The 16,970-nt window shown below is 44.9% G+C and overlaps 1 protein-coding gene across 3 annotated transcripts in view; it reads right to left on the reverse strand.

The window, feature by feature from the left end:
• The window catches only part of LOC122940575 (gastrula zinc finger protein XlCGF26.1-like), a 29,969-nt gene that overhangs the window by 12,687 nt on the left and 312 nt on the right, over positions 1–16,970 (reverse strand). For 2 of the 3 annotated variants that reach the window (XM_044297196.1, XM_044297194.1), the window contains exons 2-6: positions 13,059–13,198; positions 9,649–9,805; positions 5,526–5,714; positions 5,337–5,442; positions 5,145–5,221 (exon numbers count right to left, since the gene is read on the reverse strand). In XM_044297196.1, the coding sequence (XP_044153131.1) occupies positions 5,145–5,221; positions 5,337–5,442; positions 5,526–5,714; positions 9,649–9,726 (450 nt within the window). In that variant the 5' untranslated portion in view covers positions 9,727–9,805; positions 13,059–13,198. The remainder of the gene's footprint in view (positions 1–5,144; positions 5,222–5,336; positions 5,443–5,525; positions 5,715–9,648; positions 9,806–13,058; positions 13,199–16,970) is intronic. The other variant, XM_044297195.1, reaches the window with a different exon arrangement.

Here is a 16,970-nt window from a genome sequence, read left to right on the forward strand (position 1 = left end):
AAATGGTTTGGGTAAAAACCTATGGTACAAAAATGTGAATTTCTGCTTTTTGAAGCAGCTGACTTTCTGAGCACCTGTCATGTTTCCTGAGGTTCTACAATGCCCAGACAGTAGAAAAAACCCACAAATGACCCCATTTCGGAAAGTAAACACCCTAAGGGATTCGCTGATGGGCATAGTGAGTTCATAGAACTTATTTTTTGTCACAAGTTAGCGGAAAATGATGATTTTTTTTTTTTTTACTTACAAAGCCTCATATTCCACTAACTTGTGACAAAAAATAAAAACTTCCATGAACTCCCTATGCCCATCACGAAATACCTTGGGGTGTCTTCTTTCCAAAATGGGGTCACATGTGGGGTAGTTATACTGCCCTGGCATTTTAGGGGCCCTAATGCGTGAGAAGTAGTTTGAAATCGAAATGTGTTAAAAATGCCCAGTGAAATCCTAAAGGTGCTCTTTGGAATGTGGGCCCCTTTGCCCACCTAGGCTGCAAAAAAGTGTCACACATGTGGTATCGCCGTACTCAGGAGAAGTTGGGCAATGTGGTTTGGGGTGTCATTTTACATATACCCATGCTGGGTGAGATAAATATCCTCGGTCAAATGCCAACTTTGTATTAAAAAAAAAAAAAAGGGAAAAGTTGTCTTTTGCCAAGATATTTCTCTCACCCAGCATGGGTATATGTAAAATGACACCCCAAACCACATTGCCCAACTTCTCCTGAGTACGGCGATACCACATGTGTGACACTTTTCTGCAGCCTAGGTGGGCAAAGGGGCCCACATTCCAAAGAGCACCTTTAGGATTTCACTGGGCATTTTTAACACATTTCGATTTCAAACTACTTCTCACGCATTTGGGCCCCTCAAAAGCCAGGGCAGTATAACTACTCCACAAGTGACCCCATTTTGGAAAGAAGACTTTTGTATTTTTTGTAAAAAAATAAATAAAAAAATCATCATTTTCCGCTAACTTGTGACAAAAAAAAAAAAAAATTCTAAGAACTCGCCATGCCCCTCACGGAATAACTTGGGGTGTCTTCTTTCCAAAATGGGGTCACTTGTGGGGTAGTTATACTGCCCTGGCTTTTGAGGGGCCCTAATGCGTGAGAAGTAGTTTGAAATCAAAATGTGTAAAAAATGCCCTGTGAAATCCTAAAGGTGCTCTTTGGAATGTGGGCCCCTTTGCCCACCTTGGCTGCAAAAAATTGTCACACATCTGGTATCGCCGTACTCAGGAGAAGTTGGGCAATGTGGTTTGGGGTGTCATTTTACATATACCCATGCTGGGTGAGAGAAATATCTCGGCAAAAGACAACTTTTCCCATTTTTTTTATACAAAGTTGGCATTTGACCAAGATATTTATCTCACCCAGCATGGGTATATGTAAAAAGACACCACAAAACACATTCCCCAACTTCTCCTGAGTATGTAGATACCACATGTGTGACACTTTTTTGCAGTCTACATGCGCAAAGGGGCCCAAATTCCTTTTAGGAGGGCATTTTTAGACATGTGGATTCCAGACTTCTCACGCTTTTACTGCCAGGGTAGTATAAATACCCCAGCATGTGACCCCATTTTGGAAAGAAGACACCCCAAGGTATTTAATGAGGGGCATGGCCAGTTCATAGAATTATTTTTTTTTTTTAGGCACAAGTTAGCGGAAATTGATTTTTATTTGTTTTTTCTGACAAAGTCTCCCTTTCCGCTAAATTGGGACAAAAAGTTAAATCTTTCATGGACTCAATATGCCCCTCAGCGAATACCTTGGGGTGTCTTCTTTCCGAAATGGGGTCACATGTGGGGTATTTATACTGCCCTGGCATTTTAGGGGCCCTAAAGCGTGAAAAGAAGTCTGGAATATAAATGTCTAAAAAAATTTACGCATTTGGATTCCGTGAGGGGTATGGTGAGTTCATGTGAGATTTTATTTTTTGACACAAGTTAGTGGAATATGAGACTTTGTAAGAAAAAACAAAAAAAAAACAATTTCCGCTAACTTGTGCCAAAAAAATGTCTAAATGGAGCCTTACAGGGGGGTGATCAATGACAGGGGGGTGATCAGGGAGTCTATATGGGGTGATCACCACCCTGTCATTGATCACCCCCCTGTAAGGCTCCATTCAGACGTCCGTATGCGTTTTGCGGATCCGATCCATGGATCCGTAAAACACATACGGACATCTGAATGGAGCCTAACAGGAGGGTGATCAGGGAATCTATATGGGGTTAGTAAGTGACAGGGAGGGGGTGTGTAGTGTAGTGTGGTGCTTGGTGCTACTTATTACTGAGCTGCCTGTGTCCTCTGGTGGTCGATCCAAGCAAAAGGGACCACCAGAGGACCAGGTATATTAGACGCTGTTATCAAAAACAGCGTCTAATATACCTGTTAGGGGTTATAAAAAAAAAAAAAAAATCGCATCTACAGCCTGCCAGCGAACAATCGCTGCTGGCAGGCTGTAGATCCACTCGCTTACCTTCACTGTGCCTGGGACAGCCGCCTCTGGACCGCGATCCTGCGTTAGGCGGTCCGGAGGTGGTTAAGGAGACCAAAAAAATAATAATGAGTTTAGTGGAGTGACAGAAGCCCTTTAAAGGACCAGTTCAGTTATGAAGTTACTTTGTGGGGCTTACATATAAATTTTTTTTAGAGACTACACCTCTCAAGTTATTCAAATTTAATTTTACAAATTTTGTTAACCATTTAGCGAGATTTAAAGGAAAATAGAGATGAAATTTCTAATTTTCACTTTGACAGTATTTCCATTTTAATCAATTTTTTTCTGTAACACAGCAAGGTTAACAGCCAAACAAAACAAAATCTATTAGGCCCCTTTCACACAGGCGGTATGCGAGTTGAACGCATTGCATCCCCACTGAATCCCGACCCATTTATTTCTATGGGGCTGTTCACATGAGCAGCGATTTTCACGCATCACTTGTGCGTTGCGTGAAAAATTGCAGCATGCTCTATATTGTGCGTTTTTCACGTAACGCAGGCCCAGAGAAATGAAGGGGGTTGCGTGAAAATCGCAAGCATCCGCAACCAAGTGCGGATGCGGTACGATTTTCACGCACGGTTGCTAGGAGACAATCGGGATGGAGACCCGATCATTATTATTTTCCCTTATAACATGGTTATAAGGGAAAATAATAGCATTCTTATTACAGGGGCTGGAGGGGTAAAAAAATAAATAAAATAATAATAATTTAACTCACTTTAATCCACTTGATCGCGCAGCCGGCATCTCCTTCTGTCTTCATCTTAGCTGTGTGCAGTAACAGGACCTGTGGTGACGTCACTCCGGTCATCACATGATCCATCACCATGGTAAAAAAAAAAAATCCACGTGATGGACCATATGATGACCAGAGTGACGTCACCACAGGTCCTGTTACTGCACACAGCTAAGATGAAGACAGAAGGAGATGCCGGCTGCGCGATCAAGTGGATTAAGGAGAGTTAAATTATTATTATTTTTTTTTAACCCCCCCAGTGCTATTTTACTATCACGCATGATCCCGCAACGCACCCACACCTTTTCCCGCAATGCCCGTGTGAAACCAGCCTTACTCTTATTACAGAAACACCCCGTATGTGGTCGTAAACTGCTGTATGGGCACACAGCAGGCACAGAAGGCAAGGAGCACCGAATGGTTTTTAGAGGGCAGATTTTGCGGTTTTTAAGCACCAACTAGACTTTTTTTTATGCACCAAAAAGTGTTGCTAGTAGTTTGGAAACTACAGGAGTTTTGTTGGTACTATTTTGGGGTAAATATGATTTTTTATTACTCTATGTTACGCTATTTGTGAGGCAAGGTAACAAAAAAAATGTGTGTTCTGGCACAGTTTTTATTTTTGTTTTTTTACAATGTTCACCTGACAGGTTAGATCATGGAATTTATATGGCAAGTTGTTATGGACGCAACCTAAATATGTCCATTTTCTTTGTTTTAGTTTTACATAATAAAGCATTTAAAAAAAAATAAAAAATCATGTTTTTGTGTCTGCATATTCTAAAAGCAATTTTTTCTTTTTTTTTTCTGCCCATCGTCTTGCGTAGGGGGTGACATTTCATTGGTACCATTTTTCGGTACATATGATTTTTTTTTGATCCACAACATTACACTACATGGGGCAAGGTGACCAAAAAATTGGTTATTTTGGCACAGTTTTTATTAAATTTTTTACGGCATTCACTTAAGGGATTAGATTGTGTGATATTTTTATGACCGTGGTATAGAGGGGTTAATCTGCCAGCATAGGCTTTTACAACAATGTCGGTGGATACAGCAGAGGCCCAGCAGTCACTGACCGCTATGACTTAATATTACGTCATATGTTGGGAAGGGGTTTACACCTCCCCTAAGGCTCTTTCACACAAACATATTGGTTCCAGGCATTTGCGGTCCCCAATGGGTCCACATTTGTGATGCGGAATGCACACGGCCGGTGCCCAGTGTATTGTGGAACCTCCGTATGCGGCCCGCAACACGGCCACGGGAGCACTACAGACGTGTGCAAGAGGCCTAAGCCTTATTAAGTGCAGTATTCCATGAATAGTACTGCTACCCCTGACTCTGGATCACTAGGTTAGATGTCCATACACACCCCAATTCCCCCACTGTGTGCCTGCTAGAATACACTGCGAGGACTCATTAGCCTACTCACATAATGGAAAGCTCCAGGAGGAGTCCTCTCAATGTATTCCAGCACCTGTATGACAATACACAGTGTGGGTACAGGGATGAGCATGGACAAATAACTTAGCAAGCTGGACTCAGGGGCAGCAGTACTATTCGTGCAGTACTACATTTAGTATAGTTCAGAGGAGGTGACAGATTCCCTTTAAGTTTACATTGTGGTTATAGTGTAGAAGTATTTTTTTTTACTACAACCGTTTCTCATCCGTCCTCTCCCTTTGCATGTTTGCGCATTGTGTAGACAGCCCATTCATTTTAGTAGATACTATGTAATGATTCAACACTACCTTACTACCAGCTGCTATTGCACATTACAGTTGTGTACTTGGCAGTGAAACAACCTGTTCGCACCTGTTGTCTAAAGTGGATGAGAGGCTCAGAAGGCTCCTCTACAGATCATACAGAACATTTAGTGAAACCCCAACTCCATCTACCTGTTGATCTTCAACACAATCCTGGGAATATAGTGGACTGGAACTTCTGTCTGGTGTACTTCTACTACTGGATCCATCTGTAGAGGAAACACACAGTCGGTGATTGAGACCATTGTTTACACGTTATGAGCAGACGATGGAGTCATGTTTATGACACTCAAAATTGCTCTCCTTTACAATCAATCCTCTTACCAGGTGAAGCGAGAGGCCGGTGCGCCTCACTCATGTAATCCTTGTATAGATCAGTATGTCCTTCTGCATACTTCCCCTTCTCTGGGGAAAAATGATCTGCAACATCCTGGCACAAAATGATAGTCATTAACCAGACACATCATTCCTTGTGTTAGTGTGCAATGCCCCAGCATTCCCAGCAGCGCTCACCTCTTCAGTCAGCAGCTTAATGATCTTGTTGGTCAGTTCTAGGATCTTCTGCTTACTTTTCCTATCACGGACCACGGACTGAATTTGAGACCCTGTGACGCGGCTCTGGGTCTTGCTCCATCCTGTTGATGCATGGCGACGGTCGAATAGAGTGACATTTTCACCAGATTTCTTTACTACTATGCATTCCTGTGTATGGTAAGAGGAGAGCTCGGATTACGCTACATTTTTACGTGAACCCGTGAAAGTACCTGGAGAGAGAGACCAGCTCGTCCCCCCTCCACACCTTAGTCATAAAACTCAACACGTCGTATATACAGGTAAAATATTCTGTACTACAACTTATTATAAAACAAAAATGAAAGAAATGTGTAACTGACAGCACAGCTGAGCTAATGACCCGTCACTAGGAGTCCAGGACACACAGGAGACCTAGTTATTGGTTCGGTGGTGGCAGCATATATAGAAAATCCAAAGAATACGCCGCTCACCATAAAAACTTCTCTTTATTTCACCATTTAAAATACAAGTGGTGTAATATGCGAAACCAGCCTCTTGGCCTGTATCGCATTCTACACCTCTTGTATTTTAAATGGAGCGTGCCTCATTCTTTGAATCGTTATTTGTGGCGTGAATTTTTAAAATTATATACAGTATTTACAAAGGCAGGGTATAAGGTTGGTGCTGTCACGGGTTCATGAAAAAATGATTACCGTTAAGGGCCAATGCACACAAACTTATTTTCTTTCCATGTTCTTTCAGCTTTTTTTGTGGACAATACGCAGAACCATTTATTTCAAAGGGTCCGCAAAAAAATGGAAGTTAATCTGTGTGCATTCCATTTCGGTATGTCCGTTCCGCAAAGTAATAGAACATGTTCTTAGGGTTGTTGCGGGTATCGAAATTTCGATACCCAATCGATACTTTTGTCCCGGTATCGATACGATACCGGGATTTCCGTTTTTTCGATACTGGGCTGCGCTTCTGCGCAGTCTAGTATCTCTGAACATGAGCGCGCTGCTATCGGCGCGCTCATGTTCTCTCTCAGCAGCACGGGGAGAAGGAAGCTGTCCTCCCTCCCCCTGTGCTGCTGCCGCTGCCACCAATAAGAAGCGAGGGGCGGCAATGAGAAGAGAGGGGCGGAGGAGGGGCGGGCGCACTGCGCCACCAATGATAGGATTATTTCCACACAGAGCGGCGCCCAGCGATGCCCCAGCACTCACCATTAGTCCTGGGCGCCGCTCCGTTCGCCTGCAGTGCTCCATTACTGTCTCCTCTCCTGCTCCACATGCTGCTGATTACTATCGGAGCGATGGGAGGAGACATCAGCTTCACTAGTGGGCGTTCCTTCTCCCTGCGCTGCGATTGGACAGCGCTACAGCCAGGGAGAAGGAACGCCCACTAGTGAATCTGATGTCTCCTCCCATCGCTCCGATAGTAATCAGCAGCATGTGGAGCAGGAGAGGAGACAGTAATGGAGCACTGCAGGCGAACGGAGCGGCGCCCAGGACTAATGGTGAGTGCTGGGACATCGCTGGGCGCCGCTCTGTGTGGAAATAATCCTATCATTGGTGGCGCAGTGCGCCCGCCCCTCCTCCGCCCCTCTCTTCTCATTGCCGCCCCTCCTCCGCCCCTCTCTTCTCATTTCCGCCCCTCTCCCCCTGCTGTGAATTTCACACTTTGCAGCGCAAATGGTAAAATCAGCGGTGGGTTTTGCTGCCGGTTTCCATGGGTTTCGCTGCAGAAATGCAGTAAGATTCACAGCAGACTTACCCTTGAGTGCGCCCAAAGCAGCGGAAATTGAGCAGATTTGCTTTTGGGTTTCGGCTCCAGCTCCTGGTGAACATGAAGCAGTATACCCCTCCTCTGTCACTACCTGACATACTGTACCAGGTCCTGTGCCAGTCTTTGTATAACCAGGCTGTCTGCAATGTCCTCTCAGGAAATCAGGTTGTACAGAGACTGGCATGGGATGAAGGGAGGGCAGTATAGCTATTTTTATTTATTTAGGACTTTTGCTGTGGCTGCATGGGTAATTCAGCAAAATGTGAAACATTTTAGGATTGCTGAGGATATGCCACCTACTTCTAAAACGGGGCTCACAAAATGAACGAAAGCGAAGCGGACAGGTGCAGCCACCCTCGATTCACTTCTGTGGAAGTTCCGAAAATATTTCCGGCAGTCCTATAGAGGTGAACGGAGGAGATGGGCATGCTTGGAGCACTCTGCTGTTCTTGGATCTCCCACAGAAGAGAGCAGGAGAGCACGCCGCGCAGTGCGCTCTAGTTCTCTTTGGGGGTCCCGTTCCAGAGGACATTGGTTGTATATCCTAGTGACGTGCCACCCCTTCTAATGGAGAAAAATCTGCAACAATCCTGTCAGAAATGGACAGGCTGTGGATTTAAAAATGTATGCAGATGGCTTTGCATAAATCTTACTCACTTTCTCCTACTATAATCAGCTGCATATTTTTGTATGCAAATCCAAATGGAAAATCCGCAGCGCTTCAGTAAAAGGGGGTCCACAGCATATCCACCAGATCCTCAGCCATGTTTGTGGTTTTTAGCCATTGGTGGTGCAGTGGCAGCTTCTGATCGGAGCCCCAGCTGTGTAAGCCTGGGGCTCCGATCGGTTACCATGGCAGCCAGGACGCTACAGAAGCCCTGGTTGCCATGGTAACATCCCTGATGCTGTGTGCACAAGGCACAGAGCAGCAGGGACAGTGTGAAGTCCTATTCACCCTGATAGAGATCTATCAGGCTGAATAGGAAAAGGGATGAAAGATCCCAGGTTCTAGCCCCTAAGGGGGAAATAGTTATTAAATAAAAAGTGTAAAAAAAACAAACAAAAAACACTAAAATATGAAGTATAAATCACCCCCTTTTCCCAATGTCACATATAAAATATATAAATAATAAACATATTACATCGCCACGTCAGAAAAGTCCAAACTATTAAAATATATTAAAAAAATCTAGGTGGTGAATGCCGGAACAGAAAAAATAAAATAAAAACTGTGCGATTCGCCATTTTTAAAAATGAGGAATGCACGTGGCTTTTTTTGTTTATTTTTTTCGCGTGGTATCGAATGGTATCGAGTATCGCAATACTTTTTCATGGTATCGAAACCGAATCAAAAAATTGGTATCGCAACAACTCTACATGTTCTATTACTGTCCGCATTACAGACAATAGGACTGTTTTATTAGGGGCCAGCTGTTCTGTTCCGCAAAAAAACGGAATGCACACGGACGTAATCCGTATTTATTGCAGACTGCAAAATACGGTACATACGGTCGTGTGCATGAGCCCTAAGTGTAATCCTAGATTTCCCTTACACCCATGATAGCATCCTGAGAGAATAGCAAGATGAAAACTGCTTAATCCGATTGATGCAGTTCATCAGACTGAAGTGTGCGGAGGACCAGTAACTACAGCATACAGTAGATCTGTCAGGATGCTCCAGCACACTAAGAAGGTAAGCTCCCCAGAACAGCCCCAGTGTTCACACCATAAAAACTTTCAGGGGGGATAAAGAGGGGAACAGTATATCACAGACTCCAAGGGGGCTCCTATTTGGAGATCTATACCCAATAGGTGGCCCTCTAACTTCATAGGAATTGGTCTAAGGAGACTGTAAATCTACAGGTATCCTGACAGATAGAGGAACCAAGGTGTGAAGAGGGCTTTCTCCTTGAAACTATTCCAGAGGTCCCCCATTTCCTGTCCAGCGGCAGAGGAGAAATAATACTACAAAGCAGAGCTGAACTAATCCTTGAGACAATTGTAAGGTGAATGTCAAACATCCTTGGCTTCCCGACAGTTAATCAACTGCTTCTCAACCAGGTTCTGTTACTGGCTCATCACTTTTAGAGCCGACTCCTTGACTAACCTAAGATTTGTCCGGAATTTAAATAAAAAGTTCTGTAAATTCTCCAAAGGAATCCTGCTATATTTATCAAGCTCCCATAGATGTTTTAAAATAAAGACTTCTGATGTCCTACAACTGTCCTGGCTACAGGAGCTCCTGATGTCCCAGTTGAGATGAGTTGAGTAAACAAATGTCTGATATGAGCACATGCAACCACACGTCTGGTACAACCTAATTCCTAGAAACCCTTACCTCTCCAGTCAGCAGGTAAACAATCTCCAAGGTGAGATTTAATATTGCCTCACCCATCCTTTTTCTATGTCTGCTCATCCCCAGAGGTTCAGCAAGGGTGAAGAGCAATGTCTAATGGAAGATACTATGAGGAGACTTTCGTAAGGAAGATCCTAAACTGTAGAAACACAAATAAAAAAAATCTGCATTGACAATGATATATTTAAGTATATTTTTCAAAATGTTTTTACAGCCTTAAAGGGGTTGGACATACCCACATTTTCACCCAGGCAGCCTCTGATGTGAGCATCGGAGCAGCTTTCCCTTGTCCTGCCCTGGATCACGCAGGACAAGTTTTTTGTTTGTTTATAACACACTGCTGGGCGGAAGCTCTGATGGGTGGGCCTTTAGCGCTGCTCTAGCCGTTTTACATGCAAGGGCAGCCTTAAAGCCCACCCATAAGTGTCGGTGACAGTCACCTGGCTCGCTGCTGGGCGGAAGCCTCCGCCTAGCAGTCCTTATGGAGGGCCCGGTACGTCACCAAGAAAATGCCTTTGCCCTGCTCAATTCAGCACAGGGCAAAGGAGAGCATGTTAACATCAGGGGTTGTCTGGGTGAAATTGAGGGTATGTCCTGGTTCAGAGCCGTTTAACCTCTTTAAGGGGGTTGTCTCACTTCAGCAAATGGCATCCATCATGGTGGCCGGGACCATGGGAGTGCATGTAGGCACGCATGTGCAGCAGCTCCCGCCTGGCCACCGTGTATTTGCCCTGGACTGGAGGCCATAACTCCTGGATGCAAGCAGTGTATAATGTCAATTGCTGAAGTGAGACAACCTCTTTAAAAAAAAAAAAATCACTGAAAGAGAAGAACATGCTTGGTACAAAGTTCCAGCGGTCGGCTGGTCCCTCTGAAATCTGTGTATGTCCACTTTAATGTACAGGAAAATGTGGATAATACAAGAGATCAGTTTACCCTTGTTGATCTAGAATAGCAGTGCTCAGCCTTTTCCCGCCCAAGAGCTTCTAAGTCAGAATGTACCACCTCCTAGGGCCAAAATAACGTTATTTCCATGGTAGACAATAATGGCATATCAACATTAAAGGGGTTGGGGACATATCACCTTTTTCACCCAGGCAGCACCTCTCATATGAGCATTTCATGAATCGCACAGGGCAAGGGCTTTTTCATTAGATGCGGTGACACACTGGGTCTCTGCCAGGTGGAGGCTTCCACTTAGCAGTGAGCCCAGTGACTTCACCCGCACTGATGGGCGGGTTTTAGCGCTGCCCTAGCCTGTAAAACGGCTAGGGCAGTGCTAAAGCCCACCCATCAGTACCGCTGCTGTCACCGGGAACATGGCTAGGTGTAAGCCTCCTCCTATCAGTGTAAAAGTAGAAACCAACAGCCTATAACCTGCGCGATACAGCACAGGGCAATGGAGAGCATGAAATGCTCTGATGCTCATATCAGAGGGCCTTCTTGGTTGAAAAAGGGATATGTCCATGTTTCGCTGTGTACCTGGACAACCCTTTAACCTCCTAATAGTCACAATAAGGCTACGTTCACATGACAGTAGAGTTTTGCAGATCCACAAAACACAGATACAGGCCCGTGTGCGTTCCGCAATTTGCAGACTGCACATGCCGTCGCTATCATAGAAAATGCCTATTCTAGTCCGCCATTCATTGCAGACAAGAATAGAATTTGTTTTTTTGCAGGGCCGCGGAACAGAACTATGGATGCGGACAGCACACAGTGTGCTGTCCGTATCTTTTGCGGCCCCACTGAAATTAACGGATCCGCACCCATTCTGCAAAATTGCAGAACGGATGCAGACTTATTATACGGTCGTGTGAATGAAGCCTAAAATTGTATAAACCCTCCCAAAAATGTCACTTTTTTATTGTAGTCCCTTAGTGACATAATTTTAGCATTAAGGACCAATAATATTCCCCCCTTTGTGTTCCAGCAGTCATAACTTTTTAACTTTTTCTTCTAATATTTTATTTTGCAGGATCAGTTGTAGGTTTTTAGGAAGCATTTTGGGATAGATATATATATATTATATATAGTGTAGTAGATAACTTTTATTTTATTTTTAGGAGGAAACATTTAACATTTTGTGGAACTTATTTATGTGGTTCACCGTGTGGTATAAATAACATTTTATTTTATGTGGGTCAGTACAATGATGATAATGACAAATTTCTATATATTTTTTATTATTTTTCATTTCCTCCTGCAGCTCTCAGCTCCCCGACTGCCCTCTTCCTCCAGACTAAGGGGTGGGAGGGGGCTGTTTATATCTCTGGTTTGTATAGGTTGAAAGCTGACATTCCAAGCATTCATACAATACCAAAATGACAACAATATCTTAGAAATCAGGATGCAGTGAATGCAGCTTTAAGTGAAAGTAAAAGCAGGTTTTTACTGCATATTATTCATAACCCTTTTGGTCTTGTATGAAAGCCTGAAATGTCAGCTTTCAAACAAGGCCAGGCCCATGCTGCTAGCAATCAGGCGACATCAGCAGCTAAAGCAGCCTCCCCCTCCCACTCCTGCCCAAGTTGGACTCGGGGAGAACAGTTAGGTGGTTAAAGAGGTTGTGCCACTAACAGAAATGTATCCTGCCCAACAGATATGGTGTTAAATCACTTTCCCCAAACGCCACCATTTATCAAAACTGCCTTATTCTAAGGCTACATGCACACGACCGTTCCGTTTTTTGCCGTCCGCCCGAAAGCCGCCTGTGTGCCTTCCGCAATTTGATATATGAAAAACAAAAAAGCAGGATTGAAGCGTTAGGGATAAGAGAAAACTGCAAATGAGGGAAAATAAAAAAACTAATCAAAGAGGAATTAGAACTACAGTAACTGATGAAAATACACTTTAGAGTGAGAAGTATTACCATATATGGCACAACCCCACTATTTAGAGAAGCAGACTTGTTTGTCTATATAGTGCCGGACAGGCCTTTATTAAAGAATCAGATAGAGACTTTTCTGTTTGTCTTGTGAATACCTGTTTTATTTGTGGGTTGTCTGTCATCTTGATTTTTTTCTTCCCCTCAGATATGGTTCTCCTAATAAATCCTACATTTCCCATCATGCTTGGCTTTGCATAGACTGAGGGGGCTGAGTCTCATCACACTGTATTGCTCTGTATCCAGTGTAAGGGCAGCCATGACAGATCAGCGACACATTACTGCTGTCCCCTCACACTGCAGAGTCTCCATGTACTCCTATGGAACACAGTTTGAGCCTGTCTGCCCTCTTTCCACTGTCAGCTCTGACACGCAGGAGAAGCAGGGTGAAGCTGCATTTCCTAAACCAACACTGGAAAGTCAGCACACACAGATAGTACAGACAGGCAAGGCGAGTAAGGGGGGGGGGTATATAACTCTGCTGTCACTCACTATATACACTTACCTACTATATATCTGTACTCCTGGTTCACTGTATAAGGTAGACATCATGGGGGCAGATTTATCAAAACTGGTGTAAAGGAAAACTGGCTTAGTTGTCCATAGCAACCAATCAGATTGATCCTTTCATTTTGCAAAGGAGCTCTGAAAAATAAAAAGGTGGAATTTGATTAGTTGCTATAAACAAGTAAGCCAATTTTCACTAGCAAATCTCCCCATATATCTTCAGCAGAATTTTATGTATACTGGGATATACAGAGGAACAAGAAGGGTGGAGTTGGGTGGGGAAGGGAGGGGCCTGAGAGCTGTCAGGAGCAATCTGATAGGTGATGATGTCATCCTGTAGTTGACACAGAGAGACTTAAGGGAGACTGAATTTATTAGATCCCATAATGAAAAAGGGCTGTAGCTGAGCTGGGGTTAGTGCTTCTTTATAGGGTTTGGCTACTTTATAAGAATATATCCTAAATGGCCATGCTGTATCTCAACTGAGCTGCTGGTCTGAAGGCCCCTGACAGCTCATTTAAGGGCTATGCAAACAGCAGTGTCACCCCGTCCATGAACAAAATGGAGGAGGTCACATGGTTTACCCATGTGGTCACGTTGCTAGCCACCCATCGCTGCATCCTCTTCTGTGCAGATGCTGGACCACTTAAGTTACTTCAGGCACCTATGCAGAAGATACAGCCACGAATGGCTAGGAAAGTATCCACATAAAGGCATGTGGTAAGTTTACTTTACCACAGCATGGACATGTAAGAAATAGTGATGAGCGAACTTCTGTTTTAAGTTCGGCGTCTAAAGTTCGGCTTCCGGTTAGCGGAGAATCCCGATATGGTTCCCGATATGGATTCCGACTTCCGTTGTGGTCCGTGGTAGCAGAATCAATAATGGCCGATTATTGATTCCGCTACCACGGACCACAACGGAAGTCGGAATCCATATCCGGATCCAGATCGGGATTCTCCGCTAATCCAAACCCGAACTTTAGACGCCGAACTTAAAACAGAAGTTCGCTCATCTCTAGTAAGAAATATTCTTCTAAAGTGGCCAACTGCTGGAAATGTGTGATGAATAGGAGACCCAGAAATGGAACTCCCACCTATCGGGACAATGGGGGTCCCTGCTGCCTTGTCCAGCACCCCAGAGTAAGGCAGCAGAGGTGGAAGCACACGCACAATTATCTCCAGTGGAGTTCATCAGTAAGGGCTCATGCACACGGCAATACCAGTGTATCACTGTATTGCGGCGGCAGCAGGGAGCGCACGGCGCCATAGCAACCAATGACACCGCGCGCTCCTGCTCTCAGCAGGAATCCAGCCCGTGGTTCCACGGACCGCTCACGGCTGTGTGCATGAGCCCTTACGCATACAGCTAAACTCAAACTACAATAGAAAGACCTGAACCCATGGTTGACCACCTCTCCACCAGAAAACTAGGTCATAGCTGGAGCAGATTTCAGTTAGTGAGCCAAACAGCACAAGAAACATCTAATTTATCAACAGTCTTGTGAATCTGCCCCAAACTGTTGGGTTCTCTAAAAGGTTATAAATCAGCTGATCAAGTATGAGATGACCATCTGGAGGAATAACTTTTGAACATCCATAAATAAGGACTTACTCACACGTCAATGAGTCCCGGACATGTGCTGACTGTTCTCCACGGACTGCACATGGGTTCATTGACTTTAATGTGCTTTTTCATACATCGGTTTTTCACTGACTGTGGTTCAGTAGAAAAACAACGGATACATGCACTACTTCTGTCCTTCATGAAAACCAAACAAGTGCATATAAGGCCTCATGCACACAACGGTCGTGTGCATGAGGCCTAAGGTTAGTGAAGAACCACTGACAGGATACAGATGGCATCCATGTTCTGTCAGTGGTTTTCATTGACCATTGATAGGAGATGCTTTGGAAATCTGTTTTTCAGCCTAGCAGTGCAAGTGGAACATGGATAACACATGGAGAAGAAAAAACAGACACACGAACCAACAACGGAGCCTTAAAGGGAACCTGTCACCCAAAAATCGTCTATCAAGCTGTTTACAGTACCTTATAGTGCTGTGTCCTCGTTTCTCGATGCACTTTTTCTTCGTTTTGCCGCATGTCTGCTCATTCAGAAATCGTAGTTATATTCAGCTGCTGCCCCGTGCTGCAAGTCAGGCTTGAAGTCACGGGGGCAGCGGCCTCGGCGTCTTCCATGGCCCTCTCCCCGCCCCCTGCCTCTGTGACTGACACCCGAACATCCGAATCCGGGACCGCGCTCAACGGCCGCATGCGCAGTAAAGGGCGGCAGGAGCGCGGTCCCGGCTGCCGCGCGTACTACGGGCCGTCTTACTTTCGCCGCACTGCGCATGCGCCCGACATCCTGTATCAAACGCGCCCGCGCCCGGCATCTGGGCGCGGGCGCGTTTGATACAGGATGTCGGGCGCATGCGCAGTGCGGCGAAAGTAAGACGGCGCGTAGTACGCGCGGCAGCCGGGACCGCGCTCCTGCCGCCCTTTACTGCGCATGCGGCCGTTGAGCGCGGTCCCGGATTCGGATGTTCGGGTGTCAGTCACAGAGGCAGGGGGCGGGGAGAGGGCCATGGAAGACGCCGAGGCCGCTGCCCCCGTGACTTCAAGCCTGACTTGCAGCACGGGGCAGCAGCTGAATATAACTACGATTTCTGAATGAGCAGACATGCGGCAAAACGAAGAAAAAGTGCATCGAGAAACGAGGACACAGCACTATAAGGTACTGTAAACAGCTTGATAGACGATTTTTGGGTGACAGGTTCCCTTTAAGGGCGCAACATTTTCTGTAACAATGGTTAATGGTGTTGCAGTGCCACATGCTCGGATTTTTATTTTTTGCAGCTTCCTTGCCGCAGCACGTCGCATTGCGACACCATTGATTACCCTTACAAAAAAAGGTTTTTTTGCCGCACGACACATGTGGATAGGTGCCCAGCAACCTTCTGGTAGTCATGGCAAGAATTACGGTATATTCGTGCATAATAAAGAACAAAACTCCCAATTTCATTACGGAAAACTACCCATCTGGAACTGCTGCAAGGACAACTTTTCTTTATTTAACCGCTCTATAATATTCTCTTTTTCTTGTAGCCATTCATAGAAAGAAAAAAAAAAAAGGGGGGGGAATCAACTAATTACAGAGGTCCACATAAGAAAACTACTGAAGGGGGGGGGGGGGGATTTGTCAAAACTGGCCTAGTTGCCCATAGCAACCAATCAGATTTCACCTTTCATTTTTGACAGCTCCTTGAAAAGAATGATTGGTTGCTATGGGCAACTAGGCCAGTTCTTCTTTACCCCAGTGTTCTGGTCAAGCTGCCAGTTCGGTTGATGTACTGCTCCAAATCAATGTTAAAGTATCGGTATACTGAGACAACACACAGCTGGGGGTCATAACAGGATATCTGGTTTATTGCGGAACAACAGACAATATAGGACAGGAAGGAGTAGGGGGGTGGAAGGTGGCGTGTAGCTTTTCTGTTGGCTATTAACTCAGTATTTTCTGTCACATCTATGTGCAAGAGGAAGTTCCCCCTCCCCTTTCCAGATAGGGGAAGCTGCTTGCTTGAGCTGAACGGAAACAGTCTTGTGACACATGATAAAGCAAAGAGCGGGATTCTGTTCTAGGCGTTGGCTGGGTACCTGGCCGCCATTGTAACTACAGTATAGTTCTCAACAAGCAAGTATCCCTTTTGTATTAATAGTCCATAACACCAGTTTGATAAATTACCCCAATGAGAATACATCAATGGCAAATCATGGGCTAAAAATAATTAATGCCACTCTGCCTGAAAGTGTCCTCAATCATCACGTGAATGGCCCTTTAACTTCTAGAAATGTTTCAAGGCAGCAAATAGCATAGCCTGGGGAGACAAGAAGAGTGATGGGCTGGG

This window comes from Bufo gargarizans, chromosome 6 (assembly GCF_014858855.1).
Source record: "Bufo gargarizans isolate SCDJY-AF-19 chromosome 6, ASM1485885v1, whole genome shotgun sequence".
In the NCBI taxonomy this organism is placed as follows: domain Eukaryota; kingdom Metazoa; phylum Chordata; class Amphibia; order Anura; family Bufonidae; genus Bufo; species Bufo gargarizans.